Raw genomic sequence first — 16,431 nt, forward strand, 5'->3', positions numbered from 1 at the left:
CGCCCATAGGGGGCGGACAACCGGCGCGGCGGTTTCAATTTCGTTTTTTTTATCTACCTCTATAAATACCACTCCCCACCACCTATTTTTCACCATTTTCAAAAAATCCATCCACTCACTATCAACACAACCACTCTCTAAAAATGCACCAAGACGTATGCAGCAAATACGCAGGGGAAACTGACCCGTATGTCAGGAACGTCTACAAGCGGCTTATAACTCGTATTGAGAGTCGACTGGGGTTGGTTGATAATGCTCCTGGGGAAACCACGGCCGGCAGCAGCGAGAGAGGAGGAGGAGATGATGAAGAAGAAGAAGACGAGGAAGCCGACTCCGACACCGAGTAGACGGTGGCGGAGTTTTTAGTTGTATTTTATTTTAATTATTCGTTGTATAATCGGTGTCGGAGTTTTTAGTTGTATTTTATTTTAATTATTCGTTGTATAATTTTACCCTGTTGCAATACAACGAATATTCAGCCCTAATTACCTCGTTTTCTATTTATTTATACTGCGATTATTTTAATTATAAAATTTAGAAGCTATTAGAGGTGTCCACTATAGTGGTGGAAATAGAATTTTGGGGCTGTGGACAACAAAACTTGGGCTATGGAAAAAAATTGGGGCGGGGTTATTAGGCGTGTCTGCGTTATAGTGGATAACGTTAGGGTAGAAATAAAGACACTATCTACGTTATTTCTTTTATTTTCCATTTAAAGTTAAGAGGAAGACCTAATCATTAATACTGTTGGGTGGGTAGTGGGGGCTCACACACGACTCAAATAAAAAATTATGCCATTTTGTCTCAATTCGTGTTAAAGTAGTGGAGTATAATATAATACTAAAAAAAACTATTCTGATTGATTCCCTCGACTTTTGTATTTGGGAATCAGTGAAGCCTGCAATGTTTATTCGATGAAATATTGAAGAATGAATACCCAAATTTTACATTTTTCTAAAAAAAATAAACAAAATTAAACACTAAACAAAAGTTTCAAACTAGAAACCCTGAATGTATATAACTCGCTTGTGGACAGATTAATCCAAATATTGAAAGCCTCATGCTAAATGAGTAATTGGATTAATTGGAGTAGTTCTTTAAAACATCAATGAAATTTTGAATATATTATTGAAATAGTAAATAATAAATTAGTACTCTTTTCCATTGAAGATGATGACCCACTTTCCTTTTTAATTTGTCCAGCCAAGATGTCTTTTTACTTAAAAAAAATACCTTTATCTCAACTTTATTCTCTCGACTCAACATATAAAATCTCGTGCCGCCGAGAAAAGGGTTATCTTCATTGGAACGGAGGGAGTAGTAGATTTTGATTTTACTTCAATTTTCTTATTTTGGCAGACTGCGTCAGTGCTTACGAGGGGAGGGCAACATTGGTTTTTAATATTTTAGTAAAAAGAAAAATTTAATGGCCTATAAATACCAGTCCTTTGATGTTAGTTTGTAGATCGAGAAAGCATTTGCATTTGCATTTGCTTTGGAAGAAAAAGAAGTGTTTGGAGATGGCGAAATCACCAGAAACAGAGCACCCAGTTAAGGCTGTTGGGTGGGCTTCGAGAGACACATCTGGAGTTATGTCCCCTTTCAATTTCTCAAGAAGGTGAGTTATTTGGATATTTGCTTCCCTAATACGAATATATAATCTGAGATTGAATTGTTATATTATTTTAGGTAGAGGGAGTTAGCTATGACTAATTAATATGAGATTTGATCTTATGAACTAAACACGTTACATATTTAATCCCGGGATATAGTGTTATACTCCATCACTTGGACTTGCAGGGCAACTGGCGAGCGTGATGTGCAGTTCAAGGTTCTGTATTGCGGCGTCTGCCATTCTGATCTTCACATGATCAAGAATGAGTGGGGCTTCACACACTACCCTATTGTTCCCGGGTAATTTCTCTTAATATTTGTTGATATGTTCAAGGTTTTGTTATAATATTATGTTGAAAATCTCATTCTTCGTTAGACCTTTAGAGAGACTGAGTAGTCTATTTTTACATGGCACCAAAGCAGATCTAGATCAATAAGATATCTTTGACTCTTCGTAAAACCTATTTTCAGAAAAAATCTTGTTCAATATTATACTCTTTGTGTGCCATTTTATGTTCCATGACTCAAGAAATTATTAGATTTTAAAAGAAAAATGGAAAAAATAAATTAATTGAATATAAGTTCAACTTTTATATACTATTTCGTCCATCAATATACAAGGGAACATTTGACTGGGTACGAGTTTTAAAAAAAAATTATTATAAAATGGATTGAAAATGTTAGTAGAAGGTGTGTCCTACTTATATATATTAGTTTTATAATGAAATGTTAATGTAAGGTCCATTATCATAAGTACTAAAAATGGAATGTTTATTGGTGGATTGACAAAAATGGGAAAACATGAAGTTTGTTGATGGATTGAGGGTATTGACTTTATAATACAATTTGAATGTAATGATTTAGTTGAATGAGATGTCTATTTACTTAAAATGGAAGAAAGTAAAAGGGACGGTAAATCACGGATATCCAAAAATGATGAAAGTGAGACGTCCGAATGGAGTATTAATTAGTTGATTTTGATGTGTTGAGTACCATATATAGACGCTGGATTTTGTATTGAGTACCACAAAATCTTGGTTTGAGAAAGAATTCTGTTCACATTTGATGCACAGGCATGAGATTGTGGGAATAGTAAGTGAGGTAGGCATCAAGGTCGAGAAAGTGAAGGTAGGAGACAAAGTAGGCGTGGGATGCTTGGTGGGATCGTGCCGCCAATGCGACCAGTGCTCCAACGATCTCGAAAACTATTGCTCCAAACAGATCCTCACCTACAGTATGCCTTACTTGGACGGCACCATCACCTACGGCGGCTACTCCGATCTCATGGTCGCCGACGAGCACTTCATCATCCAATGGCCCGAGAATCTACCCATGGACAAGGGCGCCCCTCTCCTCTGTGCCGGCATCACCACCTACAGCCCCCTCCGGTACTTCGGCCTCGACAAGCCCGGCCTCAACGTCGGGGTCGTTGGCCTCGGTGGCCTTGGGCACGTCGCCGTCAAGTTCGCCAAGGCCTTCGGGACTCGAGTCACGGTCATCAGCACTTCCTTGAGCAAGAAGAAGGAAGCTCTCGAAAATCTCGGCGCGGATGATTTCTTGGTCAGCCGCGATGACGAGCAGATGAACGCGGCAGCGGGGACGCTGGACGGCATCATCGATACCGTGTCGGCGACGCATCCCCTGCTGCCGTTGTTAGGCTTACTGAAGCCTCACGGCAGGCTTATCGCGGTTGGGGCTCCCGAGAAGCCGCTCGAGCTCCCAGTGTTTCCTCTACTTTCTGGTATAGGACACGAAGATAACAAACAAAATGGTTTTAATCAAAATTATAAAATGCTCATATGTTAAAGGATAAAAGTAAAACCTTAGTCTAATGTTTAAGTGTTTTTATGTGACCATTTGGGCCAAGGTTACTTTGTCAAATTTAATGGTGTCGTCACTTTTAGAACAATAATGGTGTGCCTGCACAAGAAGCAAACAAGTATTATGAACTAGTCTAATTGTAGTTAGCAAAATCTCATCACACAAAAACAAAATGAGAAGTTTTAGGATAAGCTCACTTCTCGAATGTTGTTCCCCGATCCCCGAATTACTCACCAACATCACTCCGATGCAAATTCTTAATTATGGTGCTATGATCCAATCAAGAAAAGCATACAACTCAACGACCTCATTAAAAAGAATAAAGAGATGAGGAATGACAACCTCATTAATGACGATTTCTTCCTCTTCAACTCCTTCACCCTGAATTCCCTCTGCATCAGCCTCATCTGCTTCATCGGGTACCGCCTCAATATCCTCAGCAACCAAGAGTGCACCGGGATCCCTAACCTTGAGCCTGTCGAAGCCCTTCATATGGCGACCATGGTCCGAGTCTTTCTCCTTGATCTTCCTCAACTTTCTCTGGATAATGGAAGAAACCAAATCTATGCTCCCATAGAGCTACTCAGCATCTTCTTCTGCTCGAACCACTCCATGTTTCTTAGTGAACAAAGTAACCTACATACATTACCACAACTACTTAGATAGCATACTAACAAACACGACCCCAGTAGGATAAATACAACACGGTAGTAAGACACACACACCTCACATCTTCACACTTTGGGGCATTTCCCTACCTCTCCAGCACGGATGGACAACCGGACATCGACTTCCCTCACTAAATGGCTATGCTTTTGCACTGCCTTACCACACTTCTCTTCCACATAACTCTTCACAGAGGGATTCAGCTGCATTTTCAATCCATGAGAAGATCAATGAAAGAGCATCAGAGAATAAGCTCACCACAGTTTCCCCTCAACATTATCACCTGTGTATGTGTCTTTACTCAAATGTAAATGTATGATAAAATCAACAGAACATAAATGCAATAGTTCTCTTAAGAAACACCAATTCCCAACCTACTCACCTCCCATCAAATCGATTACCGCTACACCTCTTCAATATCAGAAGTGAGAACTGACTAACTACATATTGAACACTAGTTCAAGCTTTACCTCTTTAGCAACAAATAAAGATCATTTCTTTCTATATCTCAGACAAAAACTCCAACTAATTATACCTCTAATATCAAGAAAGTTCAATCACATATTATAAAAAATGTGAATTTACTAACTAACTATCTAATCATCAAACTACACATTGAACACTAATTCAAGTATGACCACTGCAATTATGACAGGGAAAAATATTTGAATAATAAAAGTATTTAAATAAAATCAATTTCTTCTGCTGTGTCTGTGTCGCCGCCATCTTAAGTCTTCATCTCCACAAGCCCTGATTCCAGCGCATAAATACTGAATAAATGAAAGTAAAGCATGTTCCGCAGTTGCCACCCACAGATTGTTTCAGCCACGCGGTAATCCTTTACCCTTATTACATCTTGCATTTTTTACTTTTTCAAATTTTCCAATGCTAATTGCGGGAACTTATAACCTAGTTATAAATTTTTGAACTATTTGTTATTATAAGAGGACATAATCGTTTATCCACTGCGAAATTCAATTGATCTGGTTGGGTTTGTTTCATGTATTTTGTTGGATTGAAGATCTTGCTTGTTTTTCAGTTAGGAAAAAGGTATGACTATGAAGGTGAAAGGAACGAAAAGGGAATCTTCATCCTCCAATTTGGATTCCCAGGAACCTAGAATGGACATCAAGTCCATCTTGAAAGATATTGAATTTTTGGGTAAGATTAAGTCTCTTTACATTTACTACTATTATAATCCAATTTGTTGGATCTTTGGTTAAGTATGTCAATTTCTTGGAGCTGTTGTTGTAGGGAGAAAAATATTGACAATTTGATTCATACCTATTGCTGTCATCATTCTAGTATATTTGATCTTATTCTTTGCTGTAATATTTTTCTAGTGAAGAAGTGCATCAATGTTTTGAAATATTTCTCTGAACTATGAAGGGAAAGGAATTCGATATCTTTTTCGATGAATCTGTTCACATGGTTTATCAGAAATTGCTCCATGAAGGTTCAAGGGTTTGTTGTTAGTTGTGTAGAATAAGGTCTGGAAAAGATCACTGTCATAATAGGTTTGAGATTTTGGTTGAAGATCACTAATGTGTAATCTTTTGTTGATGCTTTGCACCCATGGCTGAACTGCTCCTTCCTCTTACTATGAACTCTTTCCTTTGTGTGTGTATGTTTGTGTTGGATTTGGCAAATGAATTTGATTAACCTTTTGAATTAATCCTTTCACCGAACTAGTTGTATTCATCCGAAAGTGCTCCATGTGGGTTCGAAGGGTTTGTTGTTGGTTGTGTAGAATAATGCATGGAAAACATCACTGTCCAATCAGGTTGAGATTTTAGTTGAGGATCACTAACTTTGCGCCCATGGCTGGAATTGCTCCTCCCTCTTACTGCGAACTCTTTCTTTTGTGTGTGTTTGTGTTTGATGAGATGAACATATGAGATATGGGTGTACTACAATATCTTGGAATGTGTATAATTTCTTATTAATTCAGGTTCCTCACACATGACGTGGAAACAGAAAAAGGACTTGGAGAATAAGAAGGTAGTGTCACTCGGTGGAAAGGTGTGTTCATTTACGCCATTACAATTGCTGCACATATTAAGCTCTCAAGTACCATGTACGAACTTTGTGTTTCTTGTTAAACAGCCTCCAAAGAAACAGAGGTTACCTCTTAGTGTTGCTAAAGTTTCAATGAAGAATCAAAAGGATAGAGAAGAGAAACTGCTTCAAGAGGTTACTTAACATTCTCAGCTTCATCATTTCATTCACTCACTCTAAAGTTGTATGTCGATTAAGATTAAAAATGATGTGTAAATAATTGGTCTCTATACAAAGAGCTATACTTGGAAGGTTTGGAGCCTACAGTAGCAGTAGTTCCAAGAAGGTGCCAGAGAGGAAACCAGCAGAGGACAGAATTCTGAAGTCGATGCAAGGCGATTTCAGAAAGGGGGTTCTCAACGTCGGGCATCTGTTGAAGCCCTCAGCCCCTGAAGCCTCTAACTACAAGGGCAGGCACCCTACGGGTAAAGGGAAGAAGAAGAAAGATGGCAAGAAAAGTCATGGCAAGAGAAAGGGTGGTGGTGGTGGTGGTAAGAGGCGTCACTAGGAATATATCTCGAAGTGACTACTCTTCTTTTAAATTTCTTCGCCTTTCTGAACCCGGCTATGACTCTAACTGTAGAACCAAGCTTGTAGAACATATATACATTCATGCCTTGTATCTGTTGGCATGCTCAGATTTGTTTTGTTTGCTCAATGTAGAATTAAAATTTTGTGTTGCTAATTTCTGACATATAGTTTTCAGTTTATTCTATTTGGTAGCGCAAAATTGCATAATACATTTAGCAACAAGGGAATGTTTGCAAAGGAACTGAACACCATTTACAAGAGATCTCATAATTTTCGACTCTCTACAAAGTTCATTTTTTACTCATTTTCATCTCAAAACACCTTCTTGAGCAGGAATCAGCTCAATGTCGACTCAACGACCACAAGCTCCAGTTTCTCTGTTTCCCCGTTTTGTTAGGGATGATGAGACCGTATCCCCCGGCTCTCCGTTTGTAGACTATGTTGATCTCACCTGCAACATGGCACTCTCTAGCGTAAGCGTCCGTGAGGAGCCCTGTCATATATAAAGATGAAAAGACGTGAAGTCAGCTTACCAGTTTCTTCGTTTGCGAATGACATAGAAGTCATGATCGAGGTTTTCCAGCTGCTCGACTGCCTCACTAACAGTCAGAGGGGGCATATCAAAGTACTTTGTGCGAACAATCTGCAAACAAAAGTGTATATATCGGGAGATTGCTAAGTTAACACGAATATAATGCACAGAAAAGCACACAAGCCACACAAGAAAGTGAAAAAAAAAACATGAAAAAGAAGAAAGAGATGAGGAATGAAAACCTCATTAATGACAATTTCTTCCTCTTCAACTCCTTCACCCTGAATTCCCACTGCATCAGCCTCATCTGCTTCATCGGGTACCACCTCAATATCCTCATCAACCAAGAGTGCACCGGGATACCTAACCTTGAGCGTGTCAAAGCCCTTCATATGGCGACCATGGTCCGAGTCTTCCTCCTTGATCTTCCTCAACTTTCTCTAGATAATGGAAGAAACCAAATCTATGCTCCCATAGAGCGACTCAACATCTTCTTCTGCTCGAACCAGTCCATGTTTCTTGGTGAACAAAGTAACCTACATACATTACCACAACTACTTAGATAGCATACTAACAAACACGACCCCAGTAGGATAAATACAACACGGTTGTAAGACACACGCACCTCACACCTTCGCACTTTTGGGCCTTTCCCTACCTCTCCACCACGGATGGACAACCTGACATCGACTTCCCTCACTAAATGGCTATGCTTTTGCACTGCCTTACCTAACTTCTCTTCCACATAACTCTTCACAGAGGGATTCAGCTGCATTTTCAATCCATGAGAAGATCAATGAAAGAGCATCAGAGAATAAGCTCACCACAGTTTCCCCTCAACATTATCCCCTTTGTGTGTGTGCGTTTACTCAAATGTAAATGTATGATAAAATCAACAGAACATAAATGCAAGAGTTCTCTTAAGAAACACCAATTCCCAATCTACTCACCTCCCATCAAATCGATTACCACTACACCTCTTCAATATCAGAAGTGAGAACTGACTAACGAACACTAGTTCAAGCTTTACCTCTTTAGCAACACATAAAGATCATTTCTTTCTATATCTCAGACAAAAATTCCAACTAATTATACCTCTAAAATCAAGAAAGTTCAGTCACATTCCATAAAAAAATATGAATTTACTAACTAACTATCTAATCATCAAACTACACATTGAACACTAATTCTAGTATGACCACTGCAATTATGATAGGGAAAAATATTTTAATAATAAAAGTATTTAAATAAAATCAATTTCTTCTGATGTGCCTGTGCCGCAGCCATGTTAAGTCTTCATCTCCACAAGCCCTGATTCCTGTGCAGAAATACAGAATAAGTGAAAGTAAAGCAGATTCCGCTGTTGCCATCCACAGATTGTTTCAGCCACGCTGTAATCCTTTACCCTTATTACATCTTGCGTTTTTTACTTTTTCAGATTTTCCAATGCTAACTGCAGGAACTTATAACATAGTCATAAATTTTTGAACTATTTGTTATTATAAGAGGACGTAATCATTTATCCACTGCGAAATTCAATTGATCTGGTTGGGTTTGTTTCATGTATTTTGTTGGATTGAAGATCTTGCTTGTTTTTCAGTTAGGAAAAAGGTTTGACTATGAAGGGGAAAGGAACGAAAAGGGAATCTTCATCCTCCAATTTGGATTCCCAGGAACCTAGAATGGACATCAAGTCCATCCTGAAAGATATTGAATTTTTGGGTAAGATTAAGTCTCTTTACATTTACTACTATTATAATCCAATTTGTTGGATCTTTGGTTAAGTATGTCAATTTCTTGGAGCTGTTGTTCTAGAGAGAAAAATATTGACAATTTGATTCATACATATTGCTGTCATCATTCTAGTATATTTGATCTTATTCTTTGCTGTAATATTTGTTGGGGTTTTGGAGCCCCTTGCACATCGGAAGACTTGTACAAAACAAATAAATCAGACGTAGGATCCATTTGACCGATTATGAGATTAATCTATTCACATGTTAACGTAGAATTGCATGCTAGAACGCAAATAATTCATGCTTAAAGAATATAAACCCTAAAACATGAATTCTACGGTTTAGAGTTACAGATTTGATTCTCCAAAGAATCGACGATTGCTCGCGCCTTCTCCACGATGATCTTCAATACTAGACCACGGATCTTCTGGCTGGTGTCCCGAACTGTATCTCGAAATCAGGGTGGGCTGATCTTATCGAAACACTAGGACTCGAATAAAGAAGACGGAAATTCCTCACGGATGAGGAGCTGAAAATCTCACGGAGGAGAAGAGAGAAAAATTTTCATCCCCTACACTGTAGAGAGAGGGACGAAATTTTAATCTCTTTAAAATTATGTTTCTGTCTCTTTTATTCTCCTATTTATAATAGTTCATATTGGGCTCAGTCAGGGATCTATGGAAGGTTTTGGATTATGGGCTCCCCCAATTAGCTTTTTACTAATTAAATTGAACCCAAAATTTAATACAAGCTTATATTGGAATATTACGAGCAGCCACTACATACGTAATATTGAACTCCCCATCCAAATCCGAAATTATAAGTATTCCGGGTTTCCATTTGTTTATTATTTGTTTCCGGCGCTTAAGATATAAATGCCCATTAATTAATTAAAGTCTGCTATGGACTTAATTAATTAACATCTTGTTAATTCCAAGATTAGACTTAGCAAGAAACACTTATTTATTATTCATAGAGTAATAAAACTCCAACTGGCCAGTTTCCGAATAATAAAACCTTGTTCAAGCTCCTCTTGAGGATATTATCAAACGAGACTCACCTCGCGCACGATTCAACATAATAGCAATCCTAGCACCGCTAGATAATGATCACCACTACCCAATATACCTGGATCGTTGGGTGAGGAAAAACCCACGCCTTTGGTAAGTCAAAGTAGTAGATACTCAATATCGTATGCTCAATGCTAACGTACATTGATTAAGAAATAGATATTTATCAAGACATAGTCTTTCAGTAGATAGCATAAAGACACGTCTTGCTGTTAGATCCATTCAGTGCTATACCACACCAACGTCATCTTATTTCAATAAGGCTTAGAAATAATAGGACTGACATTGCAACCTTTCACGATAGGTAGCCAAAGCCTATCTAGGTTGTGAAATACTTCTTTTTCTTTTGCAAAGCATTGCATAGAACCGACTGTAGTTACCTTAAAGTGGACGACGCCCACAACCAGTCTACTAAGCAAAAGACTTAGGCTTTGTTTACTTCTTATGCATTCAAATGTTTATAAAACATCTTATAAACGCACAAGCAAACACAATGTAATAATATACTGATTCTATCCGTGCAAATGCTCGAATAATACTGAATCGGGTCAAAAGTGGATTGTAGAGTTTTCCGTATACAAGCAAGATTCTATTCGTGCGAAGTGCATCAATGTTTTTAAATATTTCTCTGAACTATGAAGGCAAAGTAATTCGATATCTTTTTCAATGAATCCGTTCACATGGTTTATCAGAAAATGCTCCATGAAGGTTCAAGGGTTTGTTGTTGGTTGTGTAGAATAAGGTCTGGAAAAGATCACTATCATAATAAGTTTGAGATTTTGGTTGAAGATCACTAACGTGTAATCTTTTGTTGATGCTTTGCACCCATGGCTGAATTGCTCCTTCCTCTTACTATGAACTCTTTCCTTTGTGTGTGTATATTTGTGTTGGATTTGGCAAATGAATTTGATTAACCTTTTGATTAATCCTTTCACCGAACTAGTTGTATTCATCAGAAAGTGCTCCATTTGGGTTCGAAGGGTTTGTTGTTGGTTGTGTAGAATAATGCAGAATAAGGTCTGGAAAACATCACTGTCCAATCAGGTTGAGATTTTAGTTGAGGATCACTAACTTTGCACCCATGGCTGGAATTGCTCCTCCCTCTTACTGCGAACTCTTTCTTTTGTGTGTGTTTGTGTTTGATGAGATGAACATATGAGATATGGGTGTACTACAATATCTTGGAATGTGTATAATTTCTTGTCAATTCAGGTTTCTCACACATGACATGGAAACAGAAAAAGGACTTGGAGAATAAGAAGGTAGTGTCACTCGGTGGAAAGGTGTGTTCATTTCCGCCATTACTATTGCTGCACATATTAAGCTCTCAAGTACCATGTATGAACTTTGTGTTTCTTGTTAAACAGCCTCCAAAGAAACAGAGGTTATCTCTTAAATGTATGATAAATCAATAGAACATAAATGCAAGAGTTCTCTTAAGAAACACCAATTCCCAATCTACTCATCTCCCATCAAATCGATTACCGCTACACCTCTTCAATATCAGAAGTGAGAACTGACTAACTACATATTAAACTCTAGTTCAAGCTTTACCTCTTTAGCAACACATAAAGATCATTTCTTTCTATATCTCAGACAAAAACTCCAATTAATTATACCTCTAAAATCAAGAAAGTTCAATCACATATTATAAAAAATGTGTATTTACTAACTAACTATCTAATCATCAAACTACACATTGAACACTAATTCAAGTATGACCACTGCAATTATGACAGGGAAAATATTTGAATAATAAAAGTATTTAAATAAAATCAATTTCTTCTGATGTGCCTGTGCCGCCGCCATCTTAAGTCTTCATCTCCACAAGCCCTAATTCCTGCGCAGAAATACTGAATAAGTGAAAGTAAAGCAGATTCCGCAGTTGCCATCCACAGATTGTTTCAGCCACGCGGTAATCCTTTACCCTTATTACATCTTGCATTTATTACTTTTTCAAATTTTCCAATGCTAACTGTGGAACTTATAACCTTGTTATAAATTTTTGACCTATTTGTTATTATAAGAGGACGCAATCGTTCATCCACTGCGAAATTCAATTGATCTGGTTGGGTTTGTTTCATGTATTTTGTTGGATTGAAGATCTTGCTTGTTTTTCAGTTAAGAAAAAGGTATGACTATGAAGGGGAAAGGAACGAAAAGGGAAACTTCATCCTCCAATTTGGATTCCCAGGAACCAAGAATGGACATCAAGTCCATCCTGAAAGATATTGAATTTTTGGGTAAGATTAAGTCTCTTTACATTTACTACTAATATAATCCAATTTTTTGGATCTTTGGTTATGTACGTCAATTTCTTGGAGCTGTTGTTGTAGGGAGAAAAATATTGACAATTTGATTCATACCTATTGCTATCATCATTCTAGTATATTTGATCTTATTCTTTGCTGTAATATTTTTCTAGTGAATACGTGCATCAATGTTTGAAATATTTCTCTGAACTATGAAGGCAAAGGAATTCGATATTTTTTTCAATGAATCCGTTCACATGGTTTATTAGAAATTGCTCCATGAAGTTTCAAGGGTTTGTTGTTGGTTGTGTAGAATAAGGTCTGGAAAAGATCACCGTCATAATAGGTTTGAGATTTTGGTTGAAGATCACTAACGTGTAATCTTTTGTTGATGCTTTGCACCCATGGCTGAATTGCTCCTTCCTCTTACTATGAACTCTTTCCTTTGTGTGTGTATGTTTGTGTTGGATTTGGCAAATGAATTTGATTAACCTTTTGAATTAATCCTTTCACCGAACTAGTTGCATTCATCAGAAAGTGCTCCATGTTAGGGGTGGCAAATCGTGCGTGTCGGGTCGTTATCGTGTCGACACGATAACGACACGAACACGATAACAACAAACACGAACATGACCCGTTAAGAAAACCTCAAACACGAACACGAACACGACACGAAACCCTCAGACACGAACACGACACGAACACGACACGAACCCATTAACGACACGAACCAATTCGGGTCAACACAACACGATAACAACACATACACGAGATGACACGATAACGACTCGATAACAACACGACCTGATAACGGTTAAACCTATTAAAAATGAAAATAATAAGAATTAATAATATTAAAATATTATTTGTTAACGGATAACACGAACACGACACGAACACGACACGAACGCGTATTGTTAACGGATAACACGAACACGACACGAACACGACATGAACCCAATAAGCTCTGACCCAAACCCATTATTTTCGTGCCGGTTCGTGTCGTGTTATCGTGTCGTGTCAAAAATTGCCAGCCCTACTCCATGTGGGTTCGAAGGGCTTGTTGTTGGTTGTGTAGAATAATGCAGAATAAGGTTTGGAAAACATCACTGTCCAATTAGGTTGAGATTTTAGTTGAGGATCACTAACTTTGCACCCATGGCTGGAATTGCTCCTCCCTCTTACTGCGAACTCTTTCTTTTATGTGTGTTTGTGTTTGATGAGATGAACATATGAGATATGGGTGTACTACAATATCTTGGAATGTGTATAATTTCTTGCTAATTCAGGTTCCTCACACATGACATGGAAACAGAAAAGGGACTTGGAGAATAAGAAGGTAGTGTCACTCGGTGGAAAGGTGTGTTCATTTACGCCATTACTATTGCTGCACATATTAAGCTCTCAAATACCATGAACTTTGTGTTTCTTGTTAAACAGCCTCCAAAGAAACAGAGGTTACCTCTTAGTGTTGCTAGAGTTTCAATGATGTCACGACCGCCCTTTAGGGTTAATAAAAACGGGCGACCGTGATTAAAAGAATTCAATAAAGAGACGAAAAGAATTAGGGTTTCAATACAAGTGGGACTAACAATTAATGTTCAAAGAAGGTGACAAGGGGTTTGACATTATCCAACAAAATTTCAAGTATCCAATATCCAATAATTTAAGTTGTAGACTCAAAAAATGATAAGTAAAAGCAATGTCACAGTGGAAACGACCAAGAGAAAGAGTGACGTCATCTGTGAAGACACAACGACACTCATAAATCAAAGATAACGAATTCATTCTCCAATTCACTTGCTCAACACCACCAATTGCTCGTCGCCGCTCAACCTGCACATAGGGAAAACACATGCAGGGCTGAGTACTTAATATACTCAGTGGGCTTATGCCGAAAACAGTTGATAAAAGTTATGTCATCCATACCATTGTGAACTCGAGTTTTACATTCAGAAAGAGATATCATCGAGTATCACAAAACAGTTTCATAGCTTGGCCAGGCAAAACGATCTTCCCACTTTCTCAACAACCAATCATTCACATCCTCTTACCATAGTGTGACGAAAGTGTGGCAACACTATTCGCCCACGAGACCGGCAGACTAGCAAGGACGGCTCACGATCCCATATGTGTACACAGCCTGATAGGGTTTGCGGCTACTCAGACCATTCGTTTAACATAGCCCTATAGCCTAATGGTGCGAACTCACAAACTAGGCATCAGGCGACAATCTCATCACATAGCCCTATAGCCTAATGGAGCGAACTCACAATCTAGGCATCAGGCGACAATCTCATCATTAAAACACACATGGCATGACATAACAATTTAAACCACCCTTATTCCACCATAATCATACTTTTGAAAGCGTAAATGAGTTTAGTAAAAGAAAGCTCACCTCAAGTGCTTAATTCGAATTATTTCCTTTCCCTTGATATCACGTCTCGCTTGCAAGGAATCACCTTAAGCATTTAAATAACACATAAATCAACACAACAAATCAAGCCAATAAATAAGATGCATGCACTCTATGACTTTGATAGTTTTTATCAATAAGATTATATTTTTTTTTCATTAGACACTTGGGTACTTCGATTATTTCTAGCCGCTCACGCTACAAAAACTTTACGAAAAGATAACACGAACCATTTAATTAGCTCGATTCTATTCGCCAACAATTAGTCCAACAACAGAAGCAGAAACTCTCAAACCAAGCCCAAAGACTTAAATAGGTACGGCCACTTCCAAGAATTTAAAAGAACTAGCCCAAAGTTTAATTAAACAATCCACATCCCTTTTGCAAAACAAAAATAAAAGAAATTTAATAAAGAATAAAAAGTATACTCTCATTCCCAACATGCACACATACACGAATTATTCCCTTTTCCAATACAGCACACTTCCATTTTAAATTAAATATTGACCAAGAATTCAAATATTCTCATTCCAACAAAAGTCGCCGGCCCTCTCTCTTTCAATTTCGTTCAAAGTTCTTCCAAGTATACACCCAAATTTCTCAAATTTGAAACACTCAAATTGAAGATTACAAAATACACACACCAATTCCCTCTCTCCCTACTGAAATTCTTAGTCCAACACCGGCCAAAATTCATTTGCTGAACAACACAGAGTTTCCTTATTCCCATCTCTCTTTCCCCTTTCCTCGGTCTCTCTCTCTCCTTTCCCGAAAGATACAAAATCCCCAAATGACTGGACACTCTCTTCTCGTGTCGTCGTCTCCACGAGCAGCCGCTGTCTCAACGCGCAACCGCTCCGTTGCCGTTGTCCATCGGCTTCGGCAGCTCCGTTTCCACCCCCGAAACAGCCCCGATTAACCCCGCAGATAAGTTCTTAATATGAGTTCATGAACTAAAGCTCGAATCTTTGATTTAGATTGTTCAAATTATCGATTTGTTTCAGTTACATTTTTTTATGAGATGCACAAATATAGAATTGAATAGGAATTGGGGGGAAGAAGGGTATACCTTCATTTTGCAGATTTGCAACTAAACGAACAGGAACCCCTCACTTTGGTTCTCGGTTTGGTTTCTGACAGGAAGAATGAGTGAGTTGATGATGAAAAGTGAAACATATATGAAGTTCGAAAGATTACCTTGAATAGAAGTTGAAAGAATGATTCTTGTTTTTCTTGTTTGCAGGGACGTTAGGTGAGGGAAAATAATAATTGAATATAAGATTTAAGGTAGTGGAGAGGGGTTGAGACATGAGCGAAGGGATTTAGGGAGTGGTGGGGTAGTTTAATCATGGGATAGGAGTAGGATTTGCATTCACTTTTTTTTAAAAATATTTAAAATTTGTAATTTGCTGAACATGGCTGTTACAAATGAGATCAAAAAGATAGAGAAGAGAAACTGCTTCAAGAGGTTACTTAACATCTCAGCGCATCATTTCATTCAGTCACTCTAAAGCTGTATGTCGATTAGATTAGAAATTATGTGTAAATAATTGGTCTCTATACAGAGAGCTATACTTGGAAGGTTTGGAGCCTACAGTAGCAGTAGTTCCCAGAAGGTGCCAGAGAGGAAACCAGCAAAGGACAAAATTCTGAAGTCGATGCAAGGCGATTCCAGAAACGGGGTTCTCAACGTCGGGCATCTGTGAAGCCCTCGGCTCCTGAAGCCTCTAAC

General features: G+C 38.1%; 4 protein-coding genes and 1 pseudogene across 4 annotated transcripts in view; 3 read left to right on the forward strand and 2 right to left on the reverse strand.

The window, feature by feature from the left end:
* The first annotated feature begins 1,457 nt into the window (after positions 1-1,457).
* On the forward strand, positions 1,458-3,523 carry LOC121781933 (geraniol dehydrogenase 1-like). Its single transcript, XM_042179638.1, has 3 exons — positions 1,458-1,618; positions 1,801-1,914; positions 2,688-3,523. The coding sequence occupies exons 1-3, from the start codon at positions 1,521-1,523 to the stop codon at positions 3,418-3,420; spliced, it is 945 nt and encodes a 314-aa protein (XP_042035572.1). The 5' UTR covers positions 1,458-1,520; the 3' UTR covers positions 3,421-3,523.
* Positions 3,524-3,696: 173 nt separating this feature from the next.
* Positions 3,697-4,310, reverse strand: LOC121781512 (annotated as a pseudogene).
* An 84-nt stretch (positions 4,311-4,394) lies between these two features.
* On the forward strand, positions 4,395-6,732 carry LOC121781944. Its single transcript, XM_042179654.1, has 5 exons — positions 4,395-4,933; positions 5,141-5,262; positions 6,053-6,123; positions 6,208-6,294; positions 6,395-6,732. The coding sequence occupies exons 2-5, from the start codon at positions 5,154-5,156 to the stop codon at positions 6,665-6,667; spliced, it is 540 nt and encodes a 179-aa protein (XP_042035588.1). The 5' UTR covers positions 4,395-4,933; positions 5,141-5,153; the 3' UTR covers positions 6,668-6,732.
* Positions 6,733-7,219: 487 nt separating this feature from the next.
* LOC121781513 (ribosome-binding factor PSRP1, chloroplastic-like) lies at positions 7,220-8,568 on the reverse strand. Its single transcript, XM_042179245.1, has 3 exons — positions 7,848-8,568; positions 7,465-7,758; positions 7,220-7,333 (listed from the first exon to the last, which is right to left on the reverse strand). The coding sequence occupies exons 2-3, from the start codon at positions 7,612-7,614 to the stop codon at positions 7,220-7,222; spliced, it is 264 nt and encodes an 87-aa protein (XP_042035179.1). The 5' UTR covers positions 7,615-7,758; positions 7,848-8,568.
* A 3,600-nt stretch (positions 8,569-12,168) lies between these two features.
* The window catches only part of LOC121781514, an 8,006-nt gene continuing 3,743 nt past the window's right edge, over positions 12,169-16,431 (forward strand). The window contains exons 1-4 of the mRNA XM_042179246.1: positions 12,169-12,271; positions 13,570-13,640; positions 13,721-13,789; positions 16,265-16,401. Coding sequence (XP_042035180.1) covers positions 12,169-12,271; positions 13,570-13,640; positions 13,721-13,789; positions 16,265-16,401 — 380 coding nt within the window. The remainder of the gene's footprint in view (positions 12,272-13,569; positions 13,641-13,720; positions 13,790-16,264; positions 16,402-16,431) is intronic.

This window comes from Salvia splendens, chromosome 20 (genome assembly GCF_004379255.2).
Source record: "Salvia splendens isolate huo1 chromosome 20, SspV2, whole genome shotgun sequence".
NCBI classification, from domain to species: Eukaryota; Viridiplantae; Streptophyta; class Magnoliopsida; order Lamiales; family Lamiaceae; genus Salvia; species Salvia splendens.

Bases quoted from the DNA above. Each gene is read 5' to 3' on its own strand.
- LOC121781933 (XM_042179638.1), top strand. From the start codon at position 1,521: ATGGCGAAATCACCAGAAACAGAGCACCCAGTTAAGGCTGTTGGGTGG. The intron at 1,619-1,800 runs GTGAGTTATTTG...TTGGACTTGCAG, and splicing joins CCTTTCAATTTCTCAAGAAG to GGCAACTGGCGAGCGTGATG. The intron at 1,915-2,687 runs GTAATTTCTCTT...TTTGATGCACAG, and splicing joins CACTACCCTATTGTTCCCGG to GCATGAGATTGTGGGAATAG.
- LOC121781513 (XM_042179245.1), bottom strand. From the start codon at position 7,614: ATGAAGGGCTTTGACACGCTCAAGGTTAGGTATCCCGGTGCACTCTTG. The intron at 7,334-7,464 runs GTTTTCATTCCT...TTTTGTTTGCAG, and splicing joins AAGAAATTGTCATTAATGAG to ATTGTTCGCACAAAGTACTT.
- LOC121781944 (XM_042179654.1), top strand. From the start codon at position 5,154: ATGACTATGAAGGTGAAAGGAACGAAAAGGGAATCTTCATCCTCCAAT. The intron at 5,263-6,052 runs GTAAGATTAAGT...TTATTAATTCAG, and splicing joins GAAAGATATTGAATTTTTGG to GTTCCTCACACATGACGTGG. The intron at 6,295-6,394 runs GTTACTTAACAT...GTCTCTATACAA, and splicing joins AAGAGAAACTGCTTCAAGAG to AGAGCTATACTTGGAAGGTT.